This window comes from Uranotaenia lowii, chromosome 2 (assembly GCF_029784155.1).
Source record: "Uranotaenia lowii strain MFRU-FL chromosome 2, ASM2978415v1, whole genome shotgun sequence".
Classification (NCBI taxonomy): domain Eukaryota; kingdom Metazoa; phylum Arthropoda; class Insecta; order Diptera; family Culicidae; genus Uranotaenia; species Uranotaenia lowii.
In genome coordinates, this window is record NC_073692.1 from 412,268,259 (window position 1) to 412,293,513 (window position 25,255).

The 25,255-nt window shown below is 39.0% G+C and overlaps 3 protein-coding genes across 4 annotated transcripts in view; 1 reads left to right on the forward strand and 2 right to left on the reverse strand.

Moving 5' to 3' along the window:
* LOC129742003 (sodium-dependent transporter bedraggled) overlaps positions 1-25,255 on the reverse strand; it is a 260,366-nt gene that overhangs the window by 92,171 nt on the left and 142,940 nt on the right. The gene's annotated exons all lie outside the window — the stretch shown is intronic.
* LOC129742017 (probable cytochrome P450 9f2) lies at positions 3,473-5,187 on the forward strand. The gene is made up of 2 exons (XM_055733861.1): positions 3,473-3,700; positions 3,762-5,187. The coding sequence occupies exons 1-2, from the start codon at positions 3,489-3,491 to the stop codon at positions 5,146-5,148; spliced, it is 1,599 nt and encodes a 532-aa protein (XP_055589836.1). The 5' UTR covers positions 3,473-3,488; the 3' UTR covers positions 5,149-5,187.
* On the reverse strand, positions 22,747-24,677 carry LOC129742004 (probable cytochrome P450 9f2). Its single transcript, XM_055733848.1, has 2 exons — positions 24,405-24,677; positions 22,747-24,183 (listed from the first exon to the last, which is right to left on the reverse strand). Exons 1-2 carry the CDS (start codon positions 24,674-24,676, stop codon positions 22,794-22,796), a joined length of 1,662 nt encoding a protein of 553 aa, XP_055589823.1. The 5' UTR covers position 24,677; the 3' UTR covers positions 22,747-22,793.

Consider the following 25,255-nt stretch of genomic DNA (forward strand, 5'->3'; position numbering starts at 1 on the left):
AGAGCTAAAAAAAATTTAAAAAAAAACGACGAAATTGACAAAATAGACAAAATGGACGACATTGACAAAATTTACGAACTTGACAAAATTGTTAAAATTGACAAAATTGTTAAAATTGACAAAATTGACAAAATCTTTTGTCCATTCGACAAAAATAACAAAAATGACAAAATTGAAAAATTTACAAATTTGACAAAGTTGAAAAAATAACAAATTTGACAAAAAATTACGAAAATAACAAAGATGACAAATGTGACAAAAATGACAAAAATGACAAAAATGATAAAAAATGAAAAAATGAAAAAATGACAAAAATGACAAAAATTACAAAACTGACAAAACTGACAAAATTGAAAAAATTGACAAAAATGACAAAAATGACAGAAATGACAAAAATGACAAAAATGACAAAAATGACAAAAACGACAAAATGATAAAAATGACAAAAATGACAAAAATAACCAAAATAACAAAAATGTCAAAATTGACAAAAATGACAAAAATGACAAAAATGACAAAAATGACAAAAATGACAAAAATGACAAAAATGACAAAAATGACAAAAATGACAAAAATGACATAAATGACAAAAATGACAACAATGACAACAATGAGAAAAATGACAAAATTCACAAAATTTACAAAATTTACAAATTTTACAAAATTTACAAAATTAAAAAATTTACAAAATTTACAAAATTGACAAAATTAACAAAATTTACAAAAATTACAAAATTTACAAAATTTACAAAATTTACAAAATTTCCAAAATTTACCAAAATTACAAAATTTACAAAATTGTCAAAATTTTCAAAATTAAAAAAGTCAAAAATGACAAAAATGACAAAATTGACAAAAATGACAAAAATGACAAAAATGACAAAAATGACAAAAATGACAAAAATGACAAAAATGACAAAAATGACAAAAATGACAAAAATGACAAAAATGACTAAAATGGCAAAAATGGCAAAAATGAGAAAATTGACAAAATTTACAAAATTCACAAAATTCACAAAATTTACAAAATTAACAGAATTAACAAAATTTACAAAATTTACAAAATTTACAAAATTTACAGAATTTACAAAATTTACAAAATTTACAATATTTACAAAATTTACAAAATTTACAAAATTTACAATTGTCAAAATGGTCAAAAATGACAAAAATGACAAAAATGACATCAATGACATCAATGACAAAAATGACAAAAATGACAAAAATGACAAAAATGACAAAAATGACAAAAATGACAAAAATTACAAAAACTACAAAAATTACAGAAATGACAGAAATGACAAAAATGACAAAAATGACAAAAATGACAAAAATGACAAAAATGACAAAAATGACAAAAATGACAAAAATGGCAAAAATACCAAAAATAACAAAAATAACAAAAATGAAAAAAATGACAAAAATTACAAAAATGACAAAAATGAGAAAATTCACAAAATTGACAAAATTGACAAAATTTACAAAATCTACTAAATTTACAAAATTGTCAAAATAGTCAAAAATTATCAAAATTTACAAAATTGTCAAAATTGTCAAAATTATCAAAATTTTCAAAATTGTCAAAATTGTCAAAAATGACAAAAATGACAAAAATGCCGAAAATGACAAAAATGACAAAAATGAAAAAAATGACAAAAATGACAAAAATGACAAAAATGACAAAAATGACAAAAATGACAAAAATGACAAAAATGACAAAAATGACAAAAATGACAAAAATGACAAAAATGACAAAAATGACAAAAATGACAAAAATGACAAAAATGACAAAAATGACAAAAATGACAAAAATGACAAAAATGACAAAAATGACAAAAATGACAAAAATGACAAAAATGACAAAAATGACAAAAATGACAAAAATGACAAAAATGACAAAAATGACAAAAATGACAAAAATGACAAAAATGACAAAAATGACAAAAATGACAAAAATGACAAAAATGACAAAAATGACAAAAATGACGAAAATGACAAAAATGAAAAAACAACAAAATGACAAAAATGACAAAAATGACAAAAATGACAAAAATGACAAAAATGACAAAAATGACAAAAATGACAAAAATGACAAAAATGACAAAAATGACAAAAATGACAAAAATGACGAAAATGACAAAAATGAAAAAACAACAAAATGACAAAAATGACAAAAATGACAAAAATGAAAAAAATGACAAAAATGACAAATATGAGAAAAATGACAAAAATGTCAAAAATGACAAAAATGACAAAAATGACAAAAATGACAAAAATGACAAACATGACAAAAATGACAAAAATTACAAAAATGACAAAAATGACAAATGACAAAAATGACAAAAATGACAAAAATGACAAAAATGACAAAAATGACAAAAATGACAAAAATGACAAAAATGACAAAAATGACAAAAATGACAAAAATGACAAAAATGACAAAAATGACAAAAATGACAAAAATGACAAAAATGACAAAAATGACAAAAATGACAAAAATGACAAAAATGACGAAAATGACAAAAATGAAAAAACAACAAAATGACAAAAATGACAAAAATGACAAAAATGACAAAAATGACAAAAATGACAAAAATGACAAAAATGACAAAATTGACAGGATTGACAAAATTGACAAAATTGAAAAAGTTGACAAAATTTACAAAATAGTCAACATTGACAAATTTTTTTTTTTTTTTTTTTTTTTTTTTTTTTTTTTTATTATAGAGACTTTCAGCCTCGGGCTGGTTCGTCTCTTTTGACAAAATTAACAAAATTGACAAAATTTACAAAATTAACAAAATTGAAAAAAAATTAAAACTGACAAAAATGATAATATTGACAAAATTGACAAAATTCTTAAATTTGACAAAATTGACAACATTTTCAAAATTGACAAAATTGTCAAAATAGACAAAATTGGCAACATTGACAAAATTGTTAAAATTGACCAAATTTTCAAAATTTACAAAATTGACAAAACTGACAAAACTGACAAAATTGAGAAAATTGACAAAATTGAAAAAAATGTCAAAATTGCTAAAATTATCAAAATTGTCCAAATTGTTAAAAACGTCGAAATTTCAAGAATTGTTCATAATTTCAAAATTTTCAAAATTGTGAAATCAATCAAATTAGGCTTTATTTTTAAAATTGTCTTCATTTTTTCGCATACTTGGGATTTTCTTCGTTATGTTCGGATTGGTATCAATTTCTCATTCTAATTTTGGAAGCCAAATTTTTGCAAGTCATGCTCTGACGCCTTACACATGCAACAAATTACATCAGTATCGGTCGGTTTATTTCGGTCAACTCCAAATTCGGTTATCTTGATTGTTTGTTTTTGTTGATTAAGTAGATGATAACCAAATTTTGGTATCTTATCGAAATCATCGGGGGTTAATTCTGACCAAGCGAAAAGGATATAAGGAATGTGTTTGCAACTTTTCCTTCAAACAGGTTCCCTAGTTAGAAGCTGCTCGAGCAAGATGGAGGTGAGTTTGGTGACTGTGGCCGCCTTGGTGGCCGTCCTGGTGCTGATTTATCGGCGCATGACCCGGAACAACGATTATTTCCACTATAAACCGATCCCGTCGATGGCCGTTCGATTTTGGGTCGGAAGCACGGCTCCGATGTTGCTCAAGAAGTACTCCTTCAACGACTTCATCAAGATGATCTACGACAAGTACCAGGGAGTGAAGTAAGTGATTGCTTGAACTTGTAAGTAATTTTGTCTAAAACGGGTTTTTCTGGTGATTTAGAGTATTTGGTCTGTTCGACACCGGTACGAAGGTGTTCACGATTCGGGATCCGGAGCTGATCAAACAGGTAGCGATCAAAGACTTCGACCACTTCGCTGATCGAAGACCGATCTTTGGGGATCCCAATAACGACAATCAGAAAGTGCTCCTCGGAAAGACTCTGCTCGGCCTCACGGACCAGAAGTGGAGGGATATGCGGGCTACGCTGAGTCCGGCCTTCACCGGAAGCAAAATGCGGGCCATGTTTGATCTGATCGTGCAATACAGTGATAAGATGATTCCCACGGTTCAAGAGAAAGTGACCTCGAGAGGGTATGCCGACCTGGAGGTGAAGGACTTTTTCACGCGGATAGCGAATGATATTATTGCGACCTGTGCTTTCGGTTATCAGGTGGAATCGCTGAGTAGTGACAACGAATTCTTCCTCATGGGTAAGAAGATGATGAATTTGGGTCGGTTGAGCATCGTTTTTCGATTGCTTGGAATTCGCTTGTTCCCGAAGTTGATGGCTAAGCTGAACATCGACCTCATCGACACGGAGCAGGCTGAGTATTTCTCCAAATTGATCAAAGAAGCTGTCCGCACTCGGGAAGCTCATGGCATCGTGCGACCGGACATGATCCACCTGTTGATGCAAGCGAGAAAGGGAAACCTCAAGCATCACCAGGAAACCGGTGAACCAGAGGTCGGATTCGCTACGGTCGAGGAATCGCAAGTCGGCAAAGTGACTACGAGCAAAACCATGACCGATTCCGAGTTCATTGCGCAGTGCCTGGTCTTTTTCATTGGTGGTTTCGATACTGTATCTACAGGAATGACGTTCCTGGCCTATGAACTAGCGCTCAACCAAGACATCCAGCAGAAACTTTACGAAGAGATCAAGGAAACCGACAAAGAACTAGGCGGCAAACCTTTAACCTACGACACTCTTCACAAAATGAAGTATCTCGATATGGTGATATCCGAGAGTCTACGAATGTGGCCAGGACCAGCCATTGATAGACTCTGCGTTCGAGACTACACCCTAGATGACGGTGAAGGTCTGCGGTTCACCATCGAGAAAGGAGCAGTGGTTTGGTTTCCGATCTTCGGCATTCATCGGGATCCCAAGTACTACCCGAACCCGGAGAAGTTCGATCCGGAACGCTTTAACGACGTCAACAGAACGACCATCAATACGGCAGCCTATCTACCGTTCGGAATCGGCCCGAGAAACTGTATCGGATCTCGGCTGGCGCTGATGGAGATCAAGGCCATTATGTACGCGTTGCTGTTGAAATTCCGCTTCGAACGCAACGAGCAGACCCAGGTTCCGGTTCAGCTTCTGAAAGGTTTCGTCAGTTTGGGTGTTCAGGACGGAATGAATTTGCGATTGGTACGGCGATAAATTTTGCAGGTTAGGTTACGTTTAACACTCGAATCGAAAAAAGTGGAATTATGTGATTTTTAATAAAATAAAAAATCAAATAAATTAAACCGCAAAATTCTTTATGAATACTGGTTGAGAAAGTTTATAACAATGATGTAATACAAGTAAAGTGAAACTAGAGGCTGTGCGCATCTGCTGATTGCTTCCAATTGATTTATGGTTGATTTGTCAGCCAGCATTGAGTACCTATTGAACTTGAGCGGGTAGCATTAATCACTTCTGTAAGTGATTAACACTTACAGAAGAAATTGGAAAATGTCACGTTTTCCAATGAATTTATTTATAGTGTGGTATTCACCGATTTTTTATTTTCAGATTCGGATGGGGATTTTTGGGAAACTTGTGTTGCACATTTACTAAATTTTGCAAAGCATATCATTTATATTTAACATGTTTTCGCAAAATTAAAACTTTAACCAACATTATTACTAATTTTACCATAAATTCATTGACTCATTTGTAAAAGCAACATTGAATGAATCGAGTATTCCACGCTTTTCTAGAAACATAAGTAGGCATTGTTTTTTTTTTTATAAAACCCCATGTTTTTTCTTGGTCTGTCAAAAATGTTTATTTTTCGGGTGATTTTAGAAACTTGATTGGCTGAAATCGAACTTTTATAGCTCGATTTCAAATCAACGACGTTCGCTAGTTGTCAAGGTCGCTAAAAACATTGGGAGCCCTAATTACGACTTTTAATCGAATCGATAAGATAGGTGTTAGTATTTTCGTAGGGCAAGGAAACGATTGGATGTTAAACTGGTGATAACCAGTTACTTATAGATCAATGGGCCCTTATTTCAGTCTGTCCTTCTCAAGCAGCTTAACCTGTTATTGATGGTAACCGTTTGGTTTCCGTGAATGCTAAACCATTTGAAGAGACGAATCCAAGCATTCGTTTAACTCTAGACTCAATACGAATAGTGATTAGTCTGGAACTTAGTTTCTAAATCCATGAATATCTGGCCAAAACATTATCAGGATAAAAGACGTGGCCTTTGAAGGTGTTTGTTAAATGTAGAGGAATATTTTCCACATAGGAACCAAACATTTTGGATTTCCTTGCAACACATCTCTGGTCATAGACTTTGGATATAGCGCCATTACTCGCCCTTGAAAATACCTACATATTGATAGAAAAATGTCACAAATATTTGAAAACAATATTCGATGAACAAACACAATATGAAACATTGCCTTAGCGGAAACATTTGCAACTGTGGTAGCGCAAGAACACTACTGGTACATAATTTTTTTTTAACTTATCAAAATCAATAAATCTTAAAAAAGAAAACCAAATAACTTTCAGATGAAATTAGTCAAGATTTTATTTTTTTTTTTAAATATAACTGTGTATGCGTAAACAAAGATTTACATGCAATCGCAGCAGTCCAAAAATAATGGAAAATGGACTTGTGTGGGATGCCACAGTCTATCAGTGACTTGATACCAGTTCAGTGTATGAGTGATGCTTAAAGCCTCTGCGCTTTCTATATCTCTGTGTGCGTAAGTGGAAGCTTGCTTGTCGTGGCGCTTCGGGCGCTTCATTGAGTAGTCAACCTTGATGGAGTCCAGTCGTGTGTTGCATGTTGAGTGATTCCTTGTGGATGTCCAGTTTGCATATTGGCGACCGTGGCAGGTTATTTTCTCATGTTTATGAGAAAACTGAAAGAAAGGATCAAATTTTTATCTTACAAGAATCACTCAACGTGCAGCATCGGAAGTGAAAGAAGGTGAGGAAAGCGGAAGTGGAAGTGGAAGAAATTATTTATAAAGAGGATTTTGAAGCGCTGGCGCTTTCGTTTTGTTTGTAGTGGTGGAATCGAGAAAATTATTCTTAGCAAAATGAAACACTGAGAAAAAAAATACAGTTATAAACTGGTGAATTAATTAGAAGGACAGAACCATTGCGATAATTCGGTACGAGCCTAATATTAATGTTTTAGCTCGGGACGAGCAATAGTAAGTATGATTTTAGCTCGGGACGAGCAAGTATGATTTTAGCTCGGGACGAGCAAGTGTGATTTTAGCTCGGGACGAGCAAGTATGATTTTAGCTCGGGACGAGCAATAAAAAGCATGATTTTAGCTCGGGACGAGCAAGTGTGATTTTAGCTCGGGACGAGCAATAGAAAGTATGATTTTAGCTCGGGACGAGCAAGAATGATTTTAGCTCGGGACGAGCAATAAAAAGCATGATTTTAGCTCGAGACGAGCAATAAAAAGCATGATTTTAGCTCGGTACGAGCAAGTGTGATTTTAGCTCGGGACGAGCAATAGCTAGTGTGATTTTAGCTCGGGACGAGCAATGATGTTAAGGTTTATAGCTCGGGACGAGCAATAGGAAGAACGATTTTAGCTCAGGACAAGCAATGATTTTAAGATTTTAGCGCGGGATGAGCAATAGAATGAACGATTTTAGCTCGTGACGGGCAGTTGTTCTGGGACAAGAAAAAGAGAGATTTATTTAAGCTTTTGTTTTTAGCTCAGCAATAATTTTATGATTTCAACTCGGGACGAGCAATAGTTAGAGTAGGTTTAGCTCTTGACGAGAAATATTGTGAATGTTTTTAGCTCGGGACGAGCAGAGGTAAGATGAGTTTTGTTCGGGACGAGAACTTTGAAATGAACTTGTTTGAAAGTTCGTGGCGAGCGATTGAATATGGTTCTTAGCTCGGGGCCAGCATCTAATAAGTGGACCTCAGGACAGGCACTGGACAAATGTTAAAACAGCTTAGTAACTTGGGACGAGCATCTCCAAAGTAGATTGATACCTCGAGACGCGAGACTCATGGAATGATTCTGAACTTGGAAATAACACTAAAAAACTGGCGTGATAGCCAGAGACGAGACTTGACACAAAGATTCTAAATTTGGAAGTTTGTTCATCACATTTTAAAGAGAATTTAATATAGATATGTTTTGCAGCCGCAGTTATCCGTACAAAGGTTGACTGAAAAGTGGGTAACGTGTAGAACTCCGACAGATTTTACACTGATTTTACAGGTCGAACAAATGTCGCAGTAATAAGTGCGAAGTCCTATCCAGTGCGCTGCGATTAATATTTATACGATAGAGTACCGCATTCAAGGAATAATTAAACGAATGTCAAACTTATATTCTACACGAATCTAGCTAAAGTAGATCATTACATAAAAAGTCTGGAAACAGTTTTTATAGCTGCGGATAAAACGAAATCAATATATTAAAAAAAAAAAATATAAATGAACTGGTAACAAATATTAATATATTAAACTTGCGAGCGTTGCCGATTTGAAAAAAATATATAAATATAGTTCCTTGAATCATGAGTTTCGTCTATTCGTGCTATTTTCAAAAAAAAAAAAAATTAACCATTTTTGCATATAGGATCGAAATGTTCGATCTCTCTGCTTAGACAATACGCTCGCTTGTCACATTGCGCAACCCAAGTTCTCTGTGCGTAATAATAGTCGTGGTATATTTGTTTCGAGTTTTGTAAATGTTTGATATGTCGTAGTCTGGTGGTGACAAATTATTCTGCAAAATAGAAGCTCTTCTGATCGCTGTTAATTTTAAAGCGAACAACGCCTACAAGATTTTCGAGAAAATCAAACTTGAAACCATAAAAAAATTAAAACTATATCTTGTTGTAGACGTCTTATAGAACGAGGACTTTGATCATGAATTCACACATCAGATAAAAACTTGAAATCCAAAAGTTTGTGTTTGAGATTTTTTTTTTCAAAACCACTACATTTTTGAGAACAATAAGAGGATAAAATTTATTTCAGTGTCCCTCATTTATAAAAAGGAGAGATAAGCTTGAGATGTGTTAGTGTATCCGGATCGTAGAAAAAATTTGCAATTGCTTGATGGTGGTGTGAATGAAGACCATGAAGACAGCGAGCGGATAGTGGTGCAAGTTTGATGAGCTACGGATTGTTTGGAGTAGTTGTGAGGAAACGTAACTGAGAGAGACATGCACTCTCTGACTCGGTAATCAGATGATTGATCTTTTTTTTTTTTCAAACTTGTGCAAGTATTAACATGATGTTTTCGAGCGCGTGGAAAATAGAAAACCACGGATGACTTAAATGCAACTCGATTTTTGCTACAAATCATAATATGAATACCATTCATCGTGCTGGTACAGCTGGCACATGATATCGCTATATTCGCCCGCTGGGTATGCAACACGCAAGCCAAAGTCAATGAGGCAGTTACAAATATTTCCACCCGGTGTCGCTTTAGTTACAAAAAAAACTACAAATCAATTGTGGGTTCGAAAGCCCTACAACTGTTGTTTTCATACTCGCCAGGTGTCGTTCCAGTGGACCAGAGTTTGATAAACGAAGGGAAAACAAACCATATCGTTTCTCTCGCCAAAATTTGGCTCGAAGTATGCAAGGTTTACCAAATCAAACTTAAACCGAATTGAATCAAAAAACGTTACATAAAAATAACCGCAAAATAAAGTTATAAAAAAATTATGCAGTCTATCAAACGTGTAGATTTACAATCTCCATAGATAGAACGTTTATAATAACAAATGATCCCAGCTCAGGATGCTTACGCACGACGAAGGTCTCATTTTTCGTTGGCTTTTCCCCCAAGGAATCGTTGCATAGGCAGAGCGAAATTTCGCTGTTTAAACTTTGCATAACTGCAGGTTTACCAAATGTTAGTATAAACACAGGGATGAATAAACCAGTTGATTTAAAATCTCATAAAAATATGTTTGTAGATAATTTATACATCATAGTGTTGAGAGAGCATTGTTTATGTTTTTTTAATTTATGATTTTATCGGTAGGAGCATACTCGTTTCATGGCAAACGATGGTTTGATTTTTTCGAGTTCACCTACGATACTTAATAGCGAGCCAGGGTTGCTCGATGCTGTTTCATGCGATTACTCATTGTTTCACTGAAGTTAATAAACTATAACACAGACATAACTAGGTATTCAAGCATTGTATAAATCTTACGCCGAATAAATAACATTTCTGGCAGAACAGAACACCTCTCGAACCCAGAGACTGTTCAAACTGTAACGATCCGAGTAACTATGAACACCCTGTAAATGTGTCGTACACATAGACACAATCTCTAATGTAGCGGTCACTTGGTTGAATGTATGTAAATTGTTGTTAAATAAATTATTCTCTAATTGGTTGAAAATAGAATGCGTTGAGGGAAATATTACGTACCGCACCAATTTAACTTTATTTGTCTAAAAAAAAACAGGATATTTATGTTGAATTCAAACAAAAAAATTTTTTTTTGTTTTGCTCTCTTTTTCCTGAGAGAAGAAGGGAGATGTGTGGGATGCCACAGTCTATCAGTGACTTGATACCAGTTCAGTGTATGAGTGATGCTTAAAGCCTCTGCGCTTTCTATATCTCTGTGTGCGTAAGTGGAAGCTTGCTTGTCGTGGCGCTTCGGGCGCTTCATTGAGTAGTCAACCTTGATGGAGTCCAGTCGTGTGTTGCATGTTGAGTGATTCCTTGTGGATGTCCAGTTTGCATAGGACTAATAAGGTTCTAGAAAAAAAAACCTATTTGTCTTCTCGTCAATTTTTTATTTCACAACTATTGTATCTTGAATAACTGGATTCTGGACCCAAAAGTACCTCCAATATGTTGACTAATTTATATGCAATCCTTTAGATTGTACGTTCACAATTCAATTGACATTCTTTCTCTACATAAGCACTCGACTCCTTCGATCGTTGGATACCGCATTCCCCCTTCACTTTCATGCAGATTTTTCTACCACATGCCGTTTGCTTTTTTACAATGGCGTTCTTGCCTTTCCATAAAATGACGAACCCGCCGAATCCTTATTTTACAAATGGCGAACTCGCTTCATCAATTTACCAGTCTCATCATTTTTTCACATGGCCAACCCGCCTAATAATATTTTTTTACATGGCGAACCCGCCTAATCATTTTCAGTTGGCGAACCCGCCTAAACATTTTCAGTTGGCGAACCCGCCTCATCTTTCGTTTCACATGGCGAATCCCTCTAAATTTTTTTAACAGTTGGCGAACCCGCCTCATCATTTTTTATACATGGCGAACCCGGCTAATCATATTTTTTTACATGGCGAACCCGCCTTATCATTTTTAACAGTTGGCGAACCCGCCTCATCTTTTTTTTCAATTGGTGAACCCGCCTCATCCTTTTTTACAGTTGGCGAACCCGCCTCATCTTTTTTTCACATGGCGAACCCGCCTTATCATTTTTAACAGTTGGCGAACCCGCCTCATCTTTCTTTTCAAATGGCGAACCCGCCTCATCCTTTTTCACAGTTGGCGAATCCGCCTCATCTTTTTTTCACATGGCGAACCCGCCTGATCATCTACGAACACACCGGAAAATTTCCATCCGATGGCAAACTTGTGTGAAATTGTCTTTTAAAACTTTCATGGATTTCCAGGTTATTTATTTTTCCTGTGAATCCGGCATTGAGTTTCGGTAACTGGTGGTGATTCAAACCCGGTTCTTGCCAGAACCATTGAAATACAGTTTAATGAATATTTCATGCACCTACCACTACCTTATGATTGTTGAGCTCACCTGACCAGTCGTCGCAGCAAATTTTCATTTCCAATTGAATTGGAAACAAAAACACCATACCATTTTTGAAAGATGCTTTTTCTTCCTATTTACATCGTTGCTTTACTCCTCGTCGCCAATATTGTATCTTGAATAACTGGATTCTGGACCCAAAAGTACCTCCAATATGTTGACTAATCTATATGCAATCCTTTAGATTGTACGTTCACAATTCAATTGACATTCTTTCTCTACATAAGCACTCGACTCCTTCGATCGTTGGATACCACAACAACGTCTTGCGCGAACAACTCAAGTCATTTGATGTACAATTTTAAGAACGATAATATTAATGTTAACAACATTCAGATACGGATTCTTAGCTTTTCATTCAGTGCTAGAATCTTCCGAATCATACGGAATCTACAAGTTTGTTTTCCCGATCTTAAATTCGAATTCCAGTTCATTTTTCCTAGTCCTCTCAACGTGACTTTCGTGTAGGAGGATCTCCTTTGAATTCCTCAATCACCAGATTTCTTTAATATCCATGAAAAAAACCACAATTCTACTAACTAGCATTCTCGGATTTAATGTTTTGTAAAACCGAAGCAAAATGAGTTTTCGAAGCTCTATGATATTTTCCACAGCCAAGAACCAAATTGGCAGTGAAGGCTGCGCTCATGGAACATCCCGAAATGTTCCGGTCTTCACTGCAACAGTATGTGGATGATAGGGTCTTCCCAGATGTGTGGAAGCGGCAGCGATTGGTGCTCCTGCCAAAACCGGGCAAGCCACCTGGTGAACCATCGTAACCAGCGTATCGCCTGATATGTCTCCTGGACACTGCTGGCAAGGTTCTGGAAAAGGTGTTACAGAGTAGGATCCAGCTCTACACCGAAGGTGCAAACGGCCTATCCGACAAACAGTTCGGTTTCCGGAAAGGTCGTAGCACGGTGGATGCCATTCGACTGGTCATCGAAAGGGCAGATGAAGCCAGGTTGAAAAAACGGAGAGGAGATCGGTTCTGCGCAGTGGTCACTCTCGACGTAAAGAACGCGTTTAACAGCGTCAGTTGGGCAGCGATTGCGTCGTCGCTCATCAACATGAGGATTCCGGCATATATCTGTAGGATGGTGGAGTGTTACTTCCGTGACCGCCAACTACAGTATATGACCAGCGAGGGACTGGAAGCAGTGAGAGTCTCGGCAGCGGTTCCACAAGGATCGATACTTGGCCCGGTATTGTGGAACATTGTCTACGACGAACTGCTGAGACTGCGTCTCCCCACAGGAGTGAGACTTGTGGGATTCGCAGACGATGTAGTTCTCCTGGCATCGGGCCCGTCAACGGAGGAGGTCCAGCACAGTAGCTATCGAGAAGGTGGAAAATTGGATGCGCTCCAAGAGCCTACGTCTGGCTCACCACAAGACCGAGATGGTGCTGATCACCAACCTGATTTCAGCACAATCAGGGACGAGTGCAGTTGGACCGTGCTCAATCGAATCTAAGAGCGCGATAAAGTACTTGGGGGTGATGATCGACGACCGGCTGAGCTTCACGGCCCACATCGGCTACGACTGCAAAATAGCGGCAATGGCAACAGCAGCCCTCTCACGGGCCATGTCGAACAACTCAGCGATCCGCTGCAGCAGAAGGAGGGTCCTGGCGAGTGTGACCTCGTCCATTCTGCGTTACGGTGTGGCAGCCTGGAAGGCAGCCTTGAGCAGGCAGTGTAATCTGCAAAAGCTCTGCAGTGTGCAGCGGCTGATGAACCTGCGTGTAATCAGCGCATACCGAACGGTGTCCTCGGTAGCTGCTGATGTTGTGGCGGGAGTCATGCCCATCTCGGTCTTGCTAGAGGATGAAACCTTCTGCTACGAGCACAGGCACATGCCCGACGTGCGGAAACATGCCAGAGAGACCTCGCTGTCCAACTGGCAGCACCAGTGGGACAGCTCGGAACGTGGCTGGTGGACCCATCGCTTGATGCTTGACATGGTGAGGTGGACTTTTGCATGACACAGTTCCTGACTGGTCACGGATGTTTCATGCAGTACCACCATCGGTTTGGACACGTGGCTTCGCCATCCTGTCTAACCTGCGGAGACATAGAAGAGACGCCAGAGCACGTAGTGTTCAGCTGTCTAAGGTTCGAAGAGGTACGTGCTAACATGCTTGCCGCCTGCGAACCGGACACGACAGCCGACAGCCGACATCGTGCGGAGGATGTGCGAGGACGCCAATACTTGGCGCGTGGTCAGCGATGGGTTCACCCGGATCATGACTGCCCTGCAGAGGAGTTGGAACCAGCACCAGTCCGCGATCGGTGTAGGGTGACTCCTTCGTCGGGGAGCACCTGAGTAGTGTGCGTCCGAACCTGGCAGTAAAACATACAAAGATAAGACAATACCTTCTGCGTATGCCGAGCTGCTAGGTACGTCGTGCGTCTGTGTGTAGAATACCTCCAACGTAACCGTCGCGGAGTATCCGAGTCGAACGCGCCCTCTGCGACGGAAGCTGTGGGTATAAGACAATACCTTCTCCACAGTGGAAATCGTAGGGGGAAGAGTATTCACGTCGCGGAATACTCTCGGGTAGAGTGGTCTCACGTCACCGTCGGATGAGCCACTCGAGTCAGGTAGGATGACATCACCGTCGGGATTCATCTGAGTCGCAAGCGTCTAAGACCCGTACGTGTGCTGTGACAGGCGCGAGTTTAGGATAAACTGCTCTCGATTCGGCACACGGCGGGCAAAAACCCTAGGGTTGCCAGCCAAAAAGGGAGGAGGAAGACCGGACCACGGTCGGAGTAGAATGCCCTTTCGGCGGGGGGCATTCGAGAAGTATGCATCCGATCCTAGCAGTAAAGCATACAAAGATAAGACAATACCTTCTGCGTATGCCGATCTGTTTAGGTACGTCGCGATCGTTGTGTAGGATTCCTCTACCGCCGCGGAGTATCTGAGTAAAACGCGCTCCCTACGAGGGAAGCTGCGGGGATAAGACTATACCTTCTTCGCAGTCGAACTCGTAGGGGGAAGAGTGTTTACGCCGCGAAATACTCTCGGGTAGGGTGACTTCACGTCGTCGGCGGGTGAGTCACCTGAGTCGGTGTAGGATGAATTCTTCACCGGGAATCATCCGAGTAGTTTTTCGTAAAGCCCCGGACGTGTGCTGTGACAGGCGCGTGTCCAGGATAAGCTGCTCTCGATCGGCACACGGACGGGCAAAGAGGAGAGGGCCTCGAGCCAAGCCAGGCGGAGCCAAGATCTCAAGTCGTTAGAGGAGAGGTCATTGGTCTCTTGCAGTGGTCTCGAACAGAGGCGGAGCGCACGATTTTCGTGGGAACCAAGCTGGTCTCGAGTTGCGAGTAAAGGCCGGATCTCTTGTCGTTAGAGGTCCTTAGTCTTGAATCGTAACAAGAGGCAGGGTATATATGCTGGAGTTTGATTCGAACTGGAGTTTGCCGATGAGCGCTTAAGGGCGTATTTGGTCTCCCATCTCGGGTATAGCCTTCGTTGCAGGTCCGGATGGGAATTATGGCCAGAGGCCCCAGGTGGACTTTATGGCGTAGGGGTACTTAGTATCATGAGTCGTCCATTTGCACCCATGGACCCAGAGTAGCATAATGGGGGGACTCGGTCGCTCACCGTGCCTTGGAATGCAATCCGTAAAAAGGATTTACCACCTGGTTGATCAACTAATAAAAAAAAAGAACCAGCTTGTCCTGAATGCTCGTGTCTCCTGTATCTGAATAACTTTTAATCAAAATAAATTTTAAAATTACATTATTATCCGTTTGATGCAAAATTTCGTATTCATTAAAATATGAAATACCAAATTCTGAACGTGAAAGAAAAGGAAAATCATTTAGTAGGGCTAGCTTATCCCTGTGTGCGGCGCAACTCTGACTAAATAGTATTTGATAGACATTTCTACTTTTTGAATAACGAAAGAAAAAATTGAATTAAATGGAATATTTGAATATTTTCATTAATAATCATTCAAAGATTCATTTACGAACGTTTAAAAATTTTCCTTGAGGAAAATTCCAGAAGGTGGGGGCGATGGAAGGCGACACGTATCAGCGTGAAATCGCCTTCAACGAATTTTACTTCTTAGTTCGAAAAAACTCTCTTGTCAACTGGCAGCGCAAATGGGACGAGGATGACAAGGGTCGGTGGTTCCACTCGATTATCCCAAAGGTAAGCCTTAAACCATGGTTCAATAGATTGAACTTGAGTCGGAATTTTATTCGTATATTTTCCCGTCTCATGTCCAATCATTGTCCCTTAGACGCGATACTCTATCGTTTTAATTTTGCTGGCAGCAATTTGTGTAGTTGCGGCCAAGGTTACCACGACATCGAGCATATTGTTTGGTCGTGCGAGGTCCATCTTGTCGCCAGAACGAATTTCATAGACTCCCTTAGGGCCCGAGGAAAACCACCCTATGTTCCAGTGAGAGATGTGTTGGCAGTGATAGACTTGGACTACATGTTTGAAATATATCTTTTTCTTAAAGCTATTGATCTTCGTCTATAATTCTTTTTATTTTCATATTTCCCTATCTATTTTCTTATCTTAAAAAAAGTGAACTAGAAGTAAGCAAACTATTGTAAACATACAAAAAGTGTTTGGCTCCTTAAAGCCTAAAGGTATGAGCCGTTTCAAATAAAGAATTTACAAAAAAAAAAAAAAAAATCCAGAATATAAGACTTCCAGTTTAGCTCGGATCCCCAAATATTTTGGATAGTGTCGAAATTTTCGAAGGTATCCAGAGGTGCAAAGAGATCCCTTTACGCTACATGCAGTGCCGATTCTTACAGCCCGACGTCAGCCACGAAAGAATCATCTTGCAAAGTTGCAAACTGATTCTTTTTCCCTTACGTGCAGAACGTCGAACGTGTCTGCAAGTAAAAGTCAACCGCGCGATGACTGCACGTTCCGAAAATTACAAACGATTCTCCGAAGTTAGGAACAGTTGCAAACTTGCAAGCCCGAAGATAAAATCCCTTGAGCCGAACAGAGAGAATCATTTCCGAAGATAGCTACAGTCTGCAAGTTGCTTGCTTGCAGACTTGCAGCGCGGCGATGTACGTTTGCAAACTTGCAAGTTCCAGTTACAGAACGGTGGACTCGTTCTTGTGCGGATGGATTCGTTCCACTAACCTAAGCTAAGACCGACCGAACCGAATCCACGGAGGAAGAAAGTGATAGGGATAGGCCGAAGAACCACCGCCACCGACCATCAATTCAGTTGCCGTTCAGCCATCGAAGCGTGCGCGCGTAGCGTATGTACATGGCTATCAGCATAACGCTCGGCGCGCCGTACAACAAAAGTAAGGACATGATGGAGTTGTTGTTGGTGCCTTCGTGCTCGTTTCGTTTCCTTCTAAGACGGATTCGAAAGGAAGTGGTGCCCAAATTTTATGGTCGAAAGCGTGATATGTTTAACCGTGAAACGTCCAGCTTTTTATAAGCAGTTTCGTAATATCTGAAATATATACAACTGTAGAGTAAGATTTTTAAAATTAAAGTTTCTACGAAGATTGCAAGTAATTTTGGCTTTGAAGTCAAAGAAATTTTGTTGGTTTTTTCCTTCTGTTGAAACGAAATTCTGATGAAAATTTGTACCAAAATGAATCATAGATATTTTTCAAAGTATGTATAACTTAAAACGCTTTACAGTCTTCAGCAAAGAAGTAAAACATAATATATAGTCAATGATTGATTTATCATAGAACTGTTTTTTAAAAGCCTTATCAGTAAAACTGGATGCGATAGACAAAATCTCACCAAATATTCGAGTTCAGCCAAAATCATTCAAAACCAGTTATAAAACATTGATAGAAGATTTGAATCAAACAGAGTGTGGAGTTTTTGAGTTCAAGGTTGGAATGACGACGAACAAACACTGAATTTCTATTGAGTTTTGAACTGAGCTGTACAAACTTTCTGTAAAAAACCAAATGAGTGTTGCAGACCACAGAAGAAGACATGACTCCCAAGATTACTTGGTAAAGATGACTTGATTCTTATACATGTCTAAGCAAATGAAACTGAATTCTAAATTTGAAATTTACACAATTTAATCTGTGATCCTACTAATCAAGTGATCCTGCCTTCGGAAAATCGATTGAATTTTCGGGACGTAACTTCAAAGAAGTTTTCGGGACGAAACTTCAAAGAATTTTAACGCAGCACTGTTTTAAAACATCATAGATGATTTTTCAACATAGTTTGGATTAGTTTTATTTAACAACTTTGTGTTCATAAATAACTTGTAAGATGACAAAGTTATAATCAAAACTAATTTGCTTGTATTAGCTTTGATGATTTATATCAATCACCCTGGTATGATAATTGAAAACTAAAATAACAGTTGGGCACCACTTCCTTTCGAATCCGTCTTAGAAGAAAACGAAACGAGCACGAAGGCACCAACAACAACAACTCCATCATGTCCTTGCTCTTGTTGTACGGCATGCCGCGCGTTATGCGGATAGCCATGTACATACGCTACGCACGCACGCTTCGATGGCTGAACGGCAACTGAATGGATAGTCGACGGCACCTCGGCCTATCACTTTCTTCCTCCATGGATTCGGTTCGGTCGGTCTTAGGTTAGTGGAACGAATCCAACCACACAAGAACGGGTCCACCGTTCTGTAACTTGCAAGTTTGAAAACGTACATCGCACCATCCCCCCGCTGCATGCAAGCAACTTGCAGACTGTAGCTATGTTCGGAAATGATTCTTTCTGTTCGGCTCAAGGGATTTTATCTTCGGGCTTGCAACTTGCAAGTTTGCAACTGTTCCTAACTTCGGACTTCGGAGAATCGTTTGTAATTTTCGGAACGTGCAGTCAAAGGATTTTAGGGGCTGTTCACTAATTACGTAAGCACATAGGGGGGGTGGGGGGGTTTCACATTTGCTTACGATCTCTTACTAGGGAGGTAGGGGGGGTTCCCAAAAAACTTACGTAAGAAATGTTACATTGATAATTCGTCACAGCCATACGAAACAATATTGCTCAGGTTTTTTTTTCTTCTCACTTCCTTTTTGTTGGTTATTTTTGATGTTAGGTTATTTATCTTTAAATGTCTTTGAGTCAATCAAAAAACTCTATTTAACAGAAGATGTACCAAAAAATTCTTAAATTTTATCGCTCACTGATGAAATGAGTCTGAGCTTTTGGGTTAACTAACAACGTTATTGTCGTTAAACATTTTTGCACCAATTCTAGTAGTATAGAATGAATTTTTTTAGATTTTTATGATTTTGAGGTCAAAACATAACAATTTTTATGGTACTTTGTGTTAACAATATCTGTCACTCTTTTTTTTATTTAGAATTCAGATTTTGTATTGTTTATTCGATTGTGTAAGTTTATTGAAAATTATGCTGCTACGAACATGCTTTGTCTTTAATAATGTTTTCTATAATCGTTTGTGACTTTTTATCTGTTGTTTTGTATAAATTGTGCTTTTCAAATGTAATGCTATATGCAATATTGAGTTTTACTTAAAATGTGCTTTGTTTTGAAGCAAGGACGTTTATTTTTTTATATTTTCGTTTTATATTTTGTAAAAACGTGTCAATTTCTCAAAGAATCAAAAACGTAAGATCTTACTAGGGGGGGAGGGGGGGGTTTTGAAAAATCTTACTTTTTCTTACCAGGGGGGGAGGGAGGGTATAAAATTTCCAAAATTGTGCTTACGTAATTAGTGAACGGCCCCTTACCGCGCGGCTGACTTTTACTTGCAGACACGTTCGACGTTCTGCACATAAGGCAGAAAGAATCAGTTTGCAACTTTGCTAGACGATTCTTTCGTGGCTGACGGCGGGCTGTTAGAGTCGGCTAAAAGTCGTGCGCTGCATGCTACATGTAGGGATCTCTTTGCACCTCTGAAGGTATCGTAAAATTTTTACCCCTGAATTTATTCAACACCGTTTAGATTTTTTCAAATATATATAGGCATGGACTTCACGTGGAGTTACATTGAACTGGTTTCTCATGTTGCAAACAGTGGTTCCTGATAATCGCGCGACTTGTCTTTTTTTTTCGAAATCTAGTAGTACACTAGGCATGCTTCGCCTAAACTAAAACTATACTATTTTCTATCATAAATTTGTCACATTTAAAACTATTTTTTAAGAAAATTGATTTTGAAATCCCGAAATGAAATGATCTGTTGGCGCACTCCGCCATATTGGTAGACGTACTTAGTGATCCCTCTAACGTGTTTTTTTTTTGTTTTAACGCACTTTTTATCACATCCGATTTATACCGACTTTAAATAACCAGTTTTACGATCGTTTTTCTTATTTGGTAAGAATTGCGATTCGCATTAACATTGTTAACGATTTGAGTTATCATTTCTAATGCAATTTCCTGTTCGCTGGGACTGCACGGAAACTCGACTTATTTTATTTTAATTCGCAGAAAGATGTGATTAAAGACTTTTCGATACAGTCCTTATTATAGTTTGAATGATAAAAGTCCGGTTGAATTACTGCACCTTAACTCCCAAGCTGAGCTCAAAAACTTGCATTTGGCAGATTTTTTGGCAACTTTTGAGAACAAAAAAGTGTTAAACAAGTCTCATCAACCGAAATCGCACTTCAAGTTGCCGAGTGTGGACTAGACTTAAGGCATATTTCGCGTATCAACGTGGCGTTGCTTGGTTTTGATATCCTTCGCTAGGGGTGAAACAAGATTAAGAATACAAATGTTGGCAAAACGCATGTGTGATTCAACCTTTTCTCAAATCTCTTACTATTCATTCTCATTATGGAGAAAAACTTATAATTCAACTGAAAATGTTGATGTTCTCTAAATATGGGTGGTTGGGAATTGGATTATTATCAAATTGACCGTTATAAAAAAAAAAATAGAACCCGCTAGCAGTTCGGTACATGCTGGTACCGTAAACCGTTAGTGAACAGGGTTAAAGCGAGCAAGAGATGAGCATAAGTATCGGAAAGAGACATGGATAAGTTTCGGAGAAAATCATAGTAAGCGGAGAAAAATAAAGACAGAAGATGTTTTCTCAAAAATATTGAGAAAAATATCTGGAAGATCAAGTGGAAAGTGATGGCGACTAAGGAAAACCACCACAAAAAATATAAAACAAACACATTTTTCTACCACGTAGTTGCCGATCTTACTGAAACATGTGTTTCAATAAGTTATACTACCGAGATTTCCAGTATAAAATGGTAGTGATGGATCATATTCGCAACATTTGTTTTGATTTATACATTCAATTTTAAAAGTCTAGAAAATCTGTGAACTCCGAGAAAAAAACAGGGAAAAATCTATGTCGTCAAAAGTCTGTGTTTCACTGACAAATCAGAGAACCTGGCAACCAATGAGGGAACAATGAGGGAACTTGAATGTGAAAATAAAATCATTAATGGGCTCATAAGTGGATTGATCTATTTCCTGCAGAGTTTCATTAAACAATATTAAAGGGTGTCCACGATGAAATTGCCACACACAAAATTTATTCGCAAACTTCGAGTTTTCATCCGATTGCCGTCAAATTTTCAGGGATTGAAAAATAACTATTAAACTTCATTTTACCATTTTACTCGTATTTTATTTACAGTCCATACGCAAATGCCCGCACCTTGGCCTTAACCCGGCAATAAGATTCTGCACAACCTGTGATTCAACCGTTTTTTGCATGTAAACCCATACTTTCTTCAGTTCCTCGACTGTCTTCACTACCTTAGGTAGTTTAAGAAGGTGCTGCTTGGGAGGGTTGAACATTTTCGGCACGAAATTGACCTTAATGTCCGCATACCACTTCAGCACGTTCTTGTGATTTTTGGTGTTGTACGGAATACTTTTTTCGTCGGTCGTCAATCGTTCTTCGAACAGCCTAATCACTCGCCTCACCGTGGAATTCGCGATTCCCAACGTTTAGGCGATGGAACGATACGAGAGATCCTTGTTTTCTTGACGAACGCGCAAGATTTTATCACGCACGAGCTGTTCTTTGGACTCCATTTCCGCGAGTTTTGATGACAGGACTTTAAAACTTGCAGGATGTAAACAATGCACTATGAACTAAATCCATCCAAATTTTCATTAAATTCTACCCAACGCTACACAAATTCTACCCAACCCAAATTCTACCCAACCGTTGCAACGGGTAAAAAGTTATAGTAATTTCATAGTGTGGCAGTTTCATCGTGGACACCCTTTAGAAAGAGTTTAACGAATTCAAATTAAAATAATGAAAACATTTTCCTTAAGCCGTTGTCTTAGGCACTTCTACCCTGTATTTGTTGTTACTGTCCCAAAAAATCCATGTTTTACACAATTTCACTCTGATTTTGTATCGTTAGCCCTTTTTCTAGAAGGGGGAGGGTAGGAACTAGGAACAATTCCCGAAATACGTACAGCATTCAGTTTTCAGCATTCATATTTTGAGATTTTTTATTTTAAAATAAACGTTGAGATGAATGGCTCATAATTCTGATTGTAATTTCATATGTCAAATTCTAAATTTCCAAGCACAGATTTAAATATGTTAAGTTTTACTGATGCTGTCAGGACTGAAAACAAGAACACTTTTCGCCAAGCCGTACCCAATAGGGACCTTTTCCGAAATGTTCGTTATCTGTAGCCTCCAACAAACCAACAGTAGCAAAAGATGCGCCAATTTGCTATTTTACAAAGTAAAAGGAAAATCTCGAACACAAAATCAGTAGGTACTCAGAGTACTCAAACTAGACCAGCAGAAATCGATTTAGAAAGCACAACCAACAATAAACGATCCGAACAAACACCCCAGTTACGGCCATGATACTCAACTTGAAAAACACCTGAATGTGGTTTTTTGAACGTCATCTGTATTGTGAAGATAAATATTTGCTATTCAGCTACTGCTTTGCTTACGATATGAACTTGAACTTAAGATAATCAGGTTAACTACCAGATAACAGCCCAGAAAACTACCATAAATTTAAGGAAACTTCTTCAAAATGTAAATCTGACAGATTATTCCACATTTCTAGGTTTATTCACCACCTTAAAAGTACAATTGATCAACTTCTCGACTTAAAACGCAGGTGCATCCCATCCTGAACGCCTAGACCGACGAAACCTTTGGTCAGTTGAACTGGAACCTGCGTCTTCTCATTGCGCTCAATTCGGAAGCTCAGCAGCAGTGCATACATGATGGCCTTGATCTCCATCAGTGCAAAGCGGGATCCGATACAGTTCCGAGGGCCAATTCCGAACGGCAGGTACGTTGCCAGGTTGATGTTGGCCTTGTTCGCTTCACTGAATCGTTCCGGATCGAATTTTTCCGGGTTCGGGTAGTATTTGGGATCCCGATGAATGCCGAAGACCGGGAACCAGACGACTGTGCCTTTGTCGATGGTGAACCGAAGGCCTTCTCCGTCATCCAGTGTGTAGTCTCGAACGCAGAGTCGATCGACGGCAGCCACTGGCCACATGCGGAGTCCTTCGGATACTACCATATCGAGGTATTTCATTTTGTGGAGCGTGTCGTAGGTTAGAGGTTTGCCGGCTAGTTCCTTGTCGGTTTCCTGGATTTCTTCGAAGACCTTCTGCTGGATGTCTTGGTTGAGAGCAAGTTCGTAGGCCAGGAACATCATAACGGTGGATACGGTGTCGAAGCCGGCGAGGAAGAAGATCAGACACTGCGCAATGAACTCGGAATCGGTCATGGTTTTACCCGTAGCCACTTTGCCGACTTGCGATTCCTCGACCGTAGCGAATCCGACCTCTGGTTCACCGGTTTCCTGGTGATGTTTGAGGTTTCCCTTTCTCGCTTGCATCAACAGGTGGATCATGTCCGGTCTCACGATGCCATGTGCGTCGCGTGTTCGTACGGCCTCGTTGATGATTTTCGTAAAGTATTCGTTTTGCTCTGCGTCAACGATGTCGATATCCAACTTGGCCATCAGCTTCGGAAACAGTCGGAATCCAAAAACACGAACCAAAACAATGAACCGGTTGAAGTTCATCATCTTCTTGCCCATCAGATAGAACTCGTTATCGCTTTTCACGGACTCAACCTGTAAGCCGAAGGCACAGGTCGCAATGATATCGTTTGCAATACGCGTGAAAAAGTCCTTCATTTCGAAGTCGACGTGTCCGGACGATGCCGCCTTCTGTTTTAGGATCGGAATCAACTTGTCGTTGTATTGTACAATCAGATCGAACATAGCCCGCATTTTGCTTCCGGTGAAGGCCGGACTCAGCGTAGCCCGCATATCTCTCCACTTCTGGTCCGTGAGGCTGACCAGAGTCTTGCTGAACAGCACCTTGGGACTGTCGTTCTTGGCATCCCCAAACACCGGTCTTCGGTCCACAAAATGGTCGAAATCTTTGACGGCAATCTTCTTGATCAACTCCGGATCACGGAGGGCAAAGATCCGGGTACCGGTGTCGTGCAAGCCGAATACTCTGTAATTATTACGATTGGAAATAACCGTTAGTCTCACTTTAAACACTTGAACTTTCAAAATAAAAGGCGATGGAAGCGCTGCCGAATTTGGGTGATGGTTTTGTATAGCGCAAGTGGAATGCTGCTAAAATTTCACCTTACTTTTGACATCTTACGGGTTTTTCTCAAGGAGAGAAAGAATAACTTTTCGATTCCATCGCCCACTCTCCAAAATACCTACTTTACTCCCTGGTATTTGTCGTAGATCAGCTTGATGAAATCGTTGAAGGAGTACTTTTTGGTCAAAAGCGGCGCCGTGCTTCCGAACCAGAATCGAACCGGCATCGAGGGGATCGGTTTGTCGTGGAAATAGTCATTATCGCGGGTCACGCGACGATAGATCAAAGCCAGAATGGCCACGACCGCGGCCAGAGTTAGGAGACTCACGTCCATCTCTGCTGAGCACTCGGACACGTTTGACACAACCTGACCGACTCGACTCAAGTATTTCATTTATCTGCGACAGGAACACATCTACAAACAACTGGCTGATATTTTCTGTTTCCAAATTAGGAATTGCCGAAGCCGAATGATAAGATAGGAGAGGGTAGGTGGAAGAATGAAGAAGAAGAAAACTAACAATCATCGTCAACAATGAATGAACGCGAATTGAACGCATACTACGATCACATCACATTGACCACATTTTAAATTGTGCCGAAAGTTGGCGAAGAGAGATGGTGTAGAAATAACCTGAGAAATGTGATTCAAAATTCTAAATTCTGATTTCCGAGTTTTGAATTTTTAATACTCAAAATTGAATGCTAGAAAATTTACATTTATTCAATCAAATTAATTCTTAAATTGAATATCTCAATTGTAAACTTTGACCTCTCATCTTTGAGTGTCACTGTTTTATTTTCTGAGTTAAGCTTATGGCGTAGCCTCATTCTTTTGCGTAGTTCCTATTTCACAAGTTTGCGTATGAGAAGCTGGAGTCGGACAGATTTTGGGGGATGTTTTTTTTTGTTGTGTCAGACCCAAACGAAGAAAGATAAATTGAAAGGGAACAAACAAGAATCGCCAAAAAAG